At 35.1% G+C, this 10,369-nt stretch overlaps 1 protein-coding gene and 1 pseudogene across 1 annotated transcript; one reads left to right on the top strand and one right to left on the bottom strand.

Annotated features, from left to right (window-relative positions):
* Positions 1-5,227: 5,227 nt before the first annotated feature.
* Positions 5,228-7,693, top strand: ACD11 (Glycolipid transfer protein (GLTP) family protein). The gene is made up of 4 exons (XM_086582174.1): positions 5,228-5,563; positions 5,631-5,803; positions 6,701-6,846; positions 7,266-7,693. Exons 1-4 carry the CDS (start codon positions 5,372-5,374, stop codon positions 7,370-7,372), a joined length of 618 nt encoding a protein of 205 aa, XP_086438300.1. The 5' UTR covers positions 5,228-5,371; the 3' UTR covers positions 7,373-7,693.
* Positions 7,694-8,064: 371 nt separating this feature from the next.
* Positions 8,065-9,024, bottom strand: LOC147478731 (cytosolic sulfotransferase 5 pseudogene; annotated as a pseudogene).
* Between the last annotated feature and the right edge of the window lie 1,345 nt (positions 9,025-10,369).

Raw genomic sequence — 10,369 nt, 5'->3', positions numbered from 1 at the left:
CTTATTAGTTTTGATTTGTGGATTGGTATTTTTACATTTGTTTAATAATGATGTAGTGACTAGATACTCCAGCTATAATGTGTTTTCATTGTTCAATATCCTGATTTACGTAGGATACCTATCTAAATGGCCAAACCTTCGGAGATCTTTGATCTTTCCGTAGAACTCTCTGAAAACCCACTATTACGGTATTACCCACCACTAACAGCCCAAATTCTCCTCCAGTGGCAAAACTTGTCAGTAAGTCTACACTGACAGACATGTAAACTTATGAACATGTTTTCAGTGCGCAGGTCGTATGGTGCGCAGGTAATCTGGGCCTTTGGATTAGTACTTTGCCATTAAATGATTTAGCCTTTTTTTATTTGTGTTTTATTTTATTTTCTTTATTGATTAATTAAACCGTCATATCTCTCTCTTTCTTTCTCAAACTAAAAATACTCACAAAATACTTCTCAAACCCTTCTCTTTCTCTCTCTCTAGAACTCCATCGGAACCAGAGTTTTTTTTCTCCACTAGTTGCGCATCTTTCACACCATTATACAAGAGTTTTTCTTTATAAAAACTAGTTAACTAGCAGTGTGCGGTCAGCTGGTTTGGGCCGGCAGCACAAAAATCTAACTTTCAATCAGTGGCAATCTCATAATTGTTTGTAAAATTGAGAGCAATGTGATAAATCAAGAGAGACACGTCTGAATTTCATTGTACAAATGGACAGTTTTACCCCTCCCTCACATATATTATTATACAATTATCTTTTGAACAATAATGATAATATTTGAAATCAGATGGGTATAATCGGAAAGATCCACTGTTCAATGAACAATTCTCTTTGAAGTAAATAGATTTCAAAAGTAAGATAACACCATCTTATCTTTCCTTTTTTATTTTTATCATTTAAATTTACATTTCTTTTCTAAAGTTCTTTGTTAAAAAATCAATTTTGTTTTGTTAACATACAAACAACATTTAGACTAACTAGCCGAAATTGTACAAACTTATAGTGTCTATACAACTCACATTTAATATCTTCGAAATGATTAAAGTAAAATTATTTTTTGCGCCGTCTATGGTCAGAGTCCGGTAGCCGAAAGCATCACATTATAACATTATATATAGGTCGTCATGTTGACACCACCAATTTTACTAAGGGTGATCCAACTAATAATTAACTACATCTTAACTAAATCCTAGTTAAAACTTACCAAGAAAGGCAAACAAAAAAACAAAAACAAACTCTTTCAATTTCTACCAAAACATTTTTTTTTTTTTTTTAAAACCCCACAAACTCATTTCATTCAATCATAATATGTTACTAGTTTTTTTTTGTTTTTTTTTAAACACACACACAAACACAAAAAATCAATTCTACACAAACATGCAATTTTTCATTGTTAAAACTAACACAAACTCTTTTCATTCAATCGTAATGTGTAGTAGAACTGTAGGATGTGTTTTTAAATATCAACACGCATATTGGATGTTAATCCATTAAAGTTTTTACTAGTTACTCAGATAGAAAGCTCAACCAATCTCCAAGCTAAAATTTTAAGCAACAATTTTTTTTTTGTTCACATCTTTAATTTTTTCTATAATATAAAAGAAAATAGATAGCTTACGACAAAATTCAAAATTATGTTACTCAATTATTCAAAAAGTTTTTAATGAAATCTATAAATGAGTATCATATTTTTTTTTGTTAGGTTTATTATTATTGTTTTTTTTTTTTTAATTCTTATGAAGAAAAAGAACCAGTTATTTTACGAGAAAAAATTTAATTTGTCGTTGTTTCTATTTTTATTTTTTATGTAGTTTGGGACTTTGGGTGTCCCTTAGTCCGTGACGGTAGCAAACTCTTGGTCTGACTCTCCAAATGGCATAAAAAAACCCACTTCGTTGGTATCTACCCCTAAATTTCCTTTTCACTTGCTCAACCCTCCACAACCAAACCCAACTCTTTCTCTCTCCCTACCCACAAACCCATCTCTCCCTCCCTCCACCCTCACGCCCCACTACCTCTCAGTTATATAGTAATAAATCTAACTATAGTTTATTTTTTTTAGTACTCCACTTGTTAGTGACTAGCCTTATGACCTTATATATCGGTTTGTGATTTTCAGGCTAGTATGATCTCGAAATCACCGATATATATGTATGACTCAAAATCGTTAAGGTATTTATAAGTTTTAGATTAGACTAATTTTTTGTAAATATGTTATCTAACTTTTTTAAACATTGTCACAAATAATCAAAAAATTCAAAAATTTATAAATTTGTCAAATGTAGTCAACACAATTATAAAATTTGGCTAATTGTAGACCGTTCATTTTCACTATTTTTATACCATATTTGGCAAGTTTAGAAATTTTTTTATTTATTTTACTATTTGTGGTAATGTTTAGAATAGTTATGAGATCATATCTAAAAAAAAAATTAGCCTTATAAGTGCCACGTAGGTGCCACTAGGATTTTATGGCCCCTCTTATACATTAATAGTTTTAACATCCAAAATGGTATCCAATGCAACAAAATTTAAGAGTTTGTAAAATTAAAAAATTGAGAAAAATCGACGGTCAAAGTCCGTCGCAAGGGGTTTAACCAAAAATAAAATAAAACACACATAACGGTTTTCCCTATTGAACCTGAGCAAGAGTGATTCATTCCCCCGGCCAAACCTTACTTCGAGACTGAAGGCACTGCCGCGGACCAGGAGTCTCAGAAACTAGCCCTATCCGGCGAGGGGCATGTCGCAACTATTTCAAAGAAAACAAAGATTACCCACCCAATAACCTATACCGCCTCTACCTCCTATTTGCGCTTTGATGGAGCCGAGAGATGCTTTTCTTTCTTACCCCTTCCGAATGTAGGAAATGAAAGAACCCATATAAAAAATTCGTGATCCTATGTTCGGGATAGGGCGATTCGTTGCTTCTCCTTATTATGGTAAGCGAGTGCCTGCATGATTCTTCCTACTTCATTTGTACCTTCACTTGCAATAAATGCAATAACCAAATTTGGGTCATAATCCCTTTTAAAATCGAACGCTTTTTTTTTACTGACTTTAAAGGGTGGGTTGGGGTAAAAAGAAGGCAATTTGCATTGAAAAATCCATTAATTAAAACTTTGAGTAACGTCCGTAGTTTATTAAAACTGGGTCAACCAATAAATAATGGTCTTTACCCGTCGCAAATGTTATAATTATAAAAAAAAATAAAACATACGTGAGTTTAAGTGACGTCCAGATTTCTTTTTAATTGGGACGTTACTTCAAGTGACACCTGAGATGTTTATTAATTAATAGCCGTATGGGGAATTCTCCACCCCCTCTATTAGGGCATCTCCAATGGGGGGTGTAAAATTACACCTCCACCTAGGCTCCACGTAGGTGCCATTAGGATTTTACACCTCTAATTGTATAGTATTGTATAACTCATAAATATCAACACTCTATACTCTCCAATGGAAGAGTGTAAAAAAAATATATTTTAAACTCGGACGTCCCTCCTCTTTAATTTAAACTGGGACGTCACTCCAAGTAACGTCCCAGTTAAAAAATAAAGCTTCAAACGTGTGTTGAAGTAGGGGTGGGCAATGGGCCAGGTCGGGCTAGCCCGGCCCTAAACATTTAAAGCCCTTCAAATATTAAGGCCGGGTCGGGCCGGCCCTAAAATCAGCATAGGGTCGGGTCGGGCCGGGTCACAAGTCTAAACCTCAAGCCTTTACCCTACCCTAAGCCCTCTTTAAAGGCTTTAGGGCCGGGCCTATATATTTTTATTTTTTTTTACTACATCATTTTTAAAACTCATTTATATTACAAAAATGTCATAATAATCTACAAACTCAAAGTCCAACCAATCTAGTAATAATCTTTATATAAGTCCAAAAATTTAAAATGCACATCCACAATCTAATGATGAAGTACATCGAGAGTTTGGAATTTGTTCTTCCTCAGACTCAAACCTCACTAAAATTACATTTTAAATTGAAATACATAGACAAATAATTATATTATCATTTTAAAGGAAGAAGTAATAGATATAAAGAAGAAACATAATAGTTTTGGTTAAAGGGTCATGGAAGTTGTTAAATTATTTGTAATATCATAAATTATTTCTATAATAGATTCAAACAAATATAATATTACCTTTCTTCTAATTTAAAAGTGATTCAAGCTTTGTATATGGAAATGAAAATATTGGCTTTTGAACAAGTGATGGAGAAAGGTTTGAGATTACAAATGTCATTTTTCCCGACAAAGGTTGTTTTGGTTTCTATGTTACAAATGTCTGCTCAGTATTTTGCTTTAATGGTGTGGAAGGAAATCTTTAGTTTTAGACTTGGCTTGGATGTGAATAAAAATATAATTTATATAAGAAATAAGTGAGAAAAGAAATTGAGAATAATAAGTTATGGACTTTGACTTGATGATCAAAGGAATAAAGTATTATTTTTATTAAATTTAGTGCTTTCATTGTTCTTCGTAGGTACATTAAGTTGACAAATTTTTGTTATATAAGACAAATTATTGGAAATACCCTTGGGTGTAAGTGATAAATTTAAAGGACAATGTTATTTTAATTGAAAATATTTAAAAAAAGAGTTTGACAATTATGGTATGTGTATTTATAGTGAAAGTGTGAAGCGAGTCGGTTAGTATTAATTTATTTGAGAATTTGAATTAGGGGTCGGCCTATGTTTTAGAATCTTAGCCCTAGCCTTACTAGAAGGCATTAGGGTAGGGGGGCCCCTAAACTCTATGAGGGCTTTAGTTGTGAGGGCTTAGGGTCGGGTCGGGCAGGGCCGGGTTAGGGTCGTTAGGGCCAAATTCCCACCCCTATGTTGAAGTGACGTCCGAGTTTTTAAGTTAAACAGACGTTATTTTAAGTGACGTCCGAGCTTTTTATTAACTAATAGCGAGAGGGGGAATATTTCACCCTCTCTATTAGCTAATACACTATTACCTACGGTATAGCACCCCTATTGGAGAGAGTTTTTTTATATTTGGGGTGTAAAATTTCCATTCTATACGGTTTACACCCCCCATTGGAGATGCCCTTATTAGCTTATCACCTGGGATTTACACCCCTTATTGGAAACATATTTTTTATATTTAGAGTGTAAATTTTACACTTTAAATAATTTACACCCTCCATTAGAAATGTCCTAACTATTTGAGTTTATTTAAGTGTTTTTTTAACATATATTTCTAGAACCCCCTGTGCATTTTACAACAAAAAAAAAAAAAGAGAAAAAGTAAAAAAAAAATAACAACCAACTAACTATAAAGCCAACGAATCCAGCAAAAAGAGAGAAAGAAGAGAGAGAGAGAGAGAGAGAGAGAGAGTTGTCTCTCACATTCTTTCTTTCTTCAATGGCAAACCAAGAAAAACAGCTAAAGAAAATAGCAGAAGCATTCAAACAACTAGAAACAAAGCTAAATAGTAATACACAACAACCAGACCTCGAAGTTGCACCATTCTCACATGCATGTTCATTAGTTTCACCTCTCTTTGGTTGTTTAGGCATAGCTTTTAAATTTGCTGAAATGGATTACGTCAACAAGGTTAGTGCCCCCACCTCTTTTCTTGTTTTTTTAACTTTATTTGTTATAAAGATTGTTTCTTTTTAAGGTTGAAGATTTGTGTGAAGCTTCAAAATCTATTGGTAGTTTACAAGTTATGATTGATGGAGATGTTCGTGAGAATACTGTTAAGAAAGCTGGTAGTCATACTAGAAATCTTTTGAGGGTGAAACGTGGACTTGATATGGTTAGAGTTCTTTTTGAACAGATTCTTGTTTTGGAGTATGTATTATCTCTTTTACTTCATCTCTTTATTTAGTTATAGAAATTAGAATTATTGTTTTATTGATACATAGTTGAATTAAATTGACAATTGAGCATGTGCCATGAGTCCGTTTTGAACAGCAAATTTGATTACTTGTAACTGTTCTGGTCATTGTAAAAACTGATATTGGGATCCCCGTGTTGTCATTGCGCGATATATCAAGCTGTTTTATTATGGTTTTTATTGATATTGAGAGGAAATTGGTTAAGTGCACTTCTTATGCGACCTAGTTGCACCTCCTGACAACTTCCTTTGCATTTAGTGCCGAAGAAAATCATCTCAAAGATGTAGGAATATATTTGATAATTAGAAATAAGCTACTGAGTATAGGCATATATTCAGTGACAGGGATAATATCATGTGCTAGGATTTGATTGTGTGATAGGTCTGGACGACTGATTAGTGATATTGCACTTGAAATCATTCCTTTCATTAGTATCCGTCATTTAGTACTTCAAAGGAGTTTGGATAAGCTACTTGTATACCTGCTAATCTCAGTCGTGTTGGTGATTTTTTTCCATGGGCTGTTCATAATGAGATCAAAATCAGCTAGAATAATTGTTTACCTCATTCACTAGGTGGTTAATCTCAATTGTGGGAACTGTTTTGTTCCCCTGGATAATGACCATAGATGTACTGCTTCAGAGGCGTTGCTGACATGCAGCATCCACCTGTATCAACACAAATTCTACGACTCCTTTCCTAGAGCAGGGAAGACACTACATGCTTCTAATGTATCCCTGTCCCTGGATGCATGTTTTGGTCATATGACGCTGATTTGTAGATGATATTCTGTAGCGAAATCAGCGGACTCCTTGAGTCCTTCGTAGTAATCATTTGGTTTTGTGTGGCAGGGGTAATTCTCTGAAGGGTCCAGCATCTACAGCTTATGCTCAGGTCTTTGCACCCCACCATGGATGGGCTATCAGGAAAGCTGTCGCTGCAGGGATGTATGCCCTTCCCACAAAGGCACAGCTCTTGAAGAAGCTTAATGAAGATGGTAAGTGCATTCCTGTAGTTAGTTAATTACTACGTCACACACAAACAAATCATAAGTACCATGAGTCTGTGCTGTAAATGTTATAAGTGCATCCACTCTTAAGATACATGTACTTTAGATTTCTTCCGAATTTCTTAGCCTATGAGATTGACCAAATGCTTGAATGCTGGGCTGTGCTACCTCAGGCTTCAGTTGTCGTACTTAGTGACCGCTTACTTTGAATATAACCTATAGCCATTTCATGATTTATGGTTCAAATCAGCAGAGCTAAGACACTCGATTGTGTTATTTGAAATACATAACTAACGTTGAAGTCACTTTAGACTCAATATTTATCTGCCTGTTTGTTTGAGTTTCAAACATTCGTTTAAACTGGTCACTGGAAAGGTGGTTCATTTGATGTTGTTTGATGTTTTCAGAGGCATCGGCAAAGGTACAGATGCAGAGTTATGTTGTTGCATCAGCTCCTGTCATTGCGTACATTGACAAACTATTTCATTCAAAAGAACTGGGTGTTGACTGGTAAAACATGAATTGACTTGATGCCTCAGACTGAATGGGCTGGATCGTTCACATCTTTGCTGGTAAGCTGGATTTGTCTCTGAACCCTTACTCGTCCTGTTAATCAACAGGAATCATAAACGGTTATTTCTAATGTTAACTTATTGGTTGTAATAAGATGCACTCTAACTTATAGATGTAGTGGTTTTTGGTATATGTAAGGTAATGATACGATCCGCTAGGAATTATATAAAAAAAATTCATAAACAATTGAGAAGGCAGTTAAGCAACTGGCATCCATTCTCAGTATAAATAATGGAAGCAATTACAGGATTTATTGATAAAATGAATCTCTCTTCTTGTTGCCTGTCTATATTCTTCTTATTATTAGTTGTAGTTCAGACTTCAGATAAATAATTAATAATGTCTTTGGTTTGTTCCTGATTGTTGAAGTAAGGAAAAGGTCTTTGTTGTTGGTCTGAAAACTCTGAATAAAGCTCTTGAGCAATAGATATCTGCCAAAGAAAATTCATTCTCGCTTTAGCAGCAAACATTTCTAGTAAGAAGAACTCACAAATTAAACGAGACATCCGGACTACATGAAAACTTCTATTAAAAGACACAAAATCAAAGTAAAGAGCGGAAAAACACACAAACACAAACGTGAGGAACACCAGCAGTGTTCTAATAGTTCAAACATAAAGTCATTTTTCTAAATCATATATCAAGATTTAGGCCAGATCCCTCCAATTTTGAACAAACAATCTGGTCGAGTTGTTCACTCATCTCCTTGGTAACGCAATTCTTCCAATCCCCAACAACCCCAAGCCTGAAAAAAGAACTATGGTGCAATCCAAAAGGGAAACTCCCATTTACATTCACGTCCAAATTCTTAAGCCTCTCAATGCTACACCTCCACAATACCTGATCAACCTCTTCATCCTTAGTAAAAGGCCTCTCAAGAAATTCAGCTAATTTCTTGACTTTTTCCTTTGGATCTTTCTTCAAGTCCTCAAACTTCATGAAATGTATCTTCTTTGGAAACTCTAAGCTCTTGTTCCAATATTCTAAGACATTATCAGTGTAAGGCCCAAAAAAATGAATTCCTCTGCAGAAGTCTTGAAATGCTTGATCAAGTGGATATATATCTTGATCAGGCCTCAATGTATTCATGAAGTGCCATAGTGACACAAACGTGTCTTTGGGGTTTCTAGCTATATAAATTATCTTGCATTTGGAGTTTTTAATGGAATCTGGCAATGCATTGTAAGGCAAGTGGGTATGAAATATTCTAGGAGAAGGGAAAGCTGAAAGATCAGGAGTTTTATTCAACACGTAAACAAGGCCTTCCAAGCTTTTCACTAAACTATGAGGATTTCGGGTCGCCAAATCATCTTCATCATCATTCTTACATCCATTCATGATGCAATAAAGAAGCGCCTTGAGCCAAGTTGTGCCGGCTTTAGGTGGAGATGCAATAATAACATCATCATCGCATGCTTCAAAATGGGATTGAAAAGAGAGAGTGCTTTCAATATGCGCTGGGAAGTACCATGAACCTTCCCATTGGTAGAGATCATACTTCTGCAACCATTTTACTTTAGGGAGTTTAGTTAGGAAAGCAGATGTATCTGGTGAACTGGGTGTGGTACAAAGTTGTGCAAATACGTCCGCCATGAATTGGAGTAAGCTTGAGACTGGGAAATTGCTCTTTCAAACAACTATATACACTGCAAAACCTTTACAAGTTGCTACTCTTTATATTGGAGGGTTGCATATGTTTTTGAATTATAATAAAGAGTTTCTGTTATTTTGTCTCTTGTCTTCCTAGTTAGTAGAGTTTATGGTCTCTGATAAAAAAAAAAAAAAGGAGTTTATGGTCAGGAATGGTGTAGAAATTTATTTTATTTTAGTATGACTGACCTATTCTTACACAGAATAGATACCATTAATCAGTCAATGGCAAATTCATTCTATCTGAATGTTGGCACTTTCATATTGAACTTGTTAGATTGGCCGGCAGCCCTTATAAACTGCTATTTAGGAAGTCTGGGAATCCAATGTTCTTTACAAACAAAAAAGCACCAAGAGAAAGACTGTACACTATTATATTATAGGGATTATTCTAAGACCACTGGAGCAGGCCAGCTAAAAAAATAGTTAAGTAGTTACATTCAAATTTTAGAAATAGAATATGCATTGTTAGAGTATTTACATTTTCTGTTCCTTGAAGCTGAAGGATTATGACTTACGAGTCAGGGACTATTCCTACGATGAATCTGACTATCTAAGCTCAACACTTCCTACTAAACGCCTAAACCTATTGCTTTCACTAAGAATGTAACAGGGTGGTGTCTTAAGATTTGTAAAGTAGTGTTTAGTTTACATCGAAACTGTGTATCAAGAAGGCATGCTGCAGTTGTTCCATCTCATAAAATAGTAGTACAGGTTTGAAAAACCACGAACAAAACTGTCTTTGAGGATAAGGTGTGTCAGCAGAGTAACATTAAAAAAGGAGGTGCTAGAAGACGTTGGCGTGGTTGGTATGCCTGATGATTCTTTGGGTGTAGGAAGCAGGCCTCCAACTGCAGTCGTGATTATGGATGTCGTGTGGGTCTCTCTTTTGGATATGTGATTAAGTTATGATGTTGTCACAACTCACAAATGGTGAAACAGAATGTACAGCAATTGTTATTGCAGTACAAAAAAAGTTGTTGAGGACCAACTGGTGCAAGAGCCGCTGCTATGGCATCCAGAGAAAGTAATGCCTTGGGTACAGAAAGCAAGGTGGAGAATCTCTTTTACTTGGGAAATTAATGTGCCGCACTTTTGGCAATGGCCCCGCTTTATCTCTTAATGGCATGGTACAAGTGCACAACATTAGCTTGGGTCGAGGTGTCGATACTTGAAACTGCTACAATTGACCACAATTAAAGAGACCATTGAAATGTTAAATATGACTGTTACATCTGTTGGATAACGGTACTTTTGATTCTAAATCTGTGCAAGAGAAAACGTCTGA

This window comes from Coptis chinensis, chromosome 9, assembly GCF_015680905.1.
Source record: "Coptis chinensis isolate HL-2020 chromosome 9, ASM1568090v1, whole genome shotgun sequence".
Taxonomy (NCBI): Eukaryota; Viridiplantae; Streptophyta; class Magnoliopsida; order Ranunculales; family Ranunculaceae; genus Coptis; species Coptis chinensis.
This window is presented reverse-complemented; position numbering and strand designations above follow the sequence as displayed.

Excerpts from the sequence above, each read along its gene's own strand:
- ACD11 (XM_086582174.1), top strand. The coding sequence starts at position 5,372 with ATGGCAAACCAAGAAAAACAGCTAAAGAAAATAGCAGAAGCATTCAAA. Across the intron at positions 5,564-5,630 it reads AAATGGATTACGTCAACAAG|GTTGAAGATTTGTGTGAAGC; the intron begins GTTAGTGCCCCC and ends TTTCTTTTTAAG. Across the intron at positions 6,847-7,265 it reads GAAGAAGCTTAATGAAGATG|AGGCATCGGCAAAGGTACAG; the intron begins GTAAGTGCATTC and ends TGATGTTTTCAG.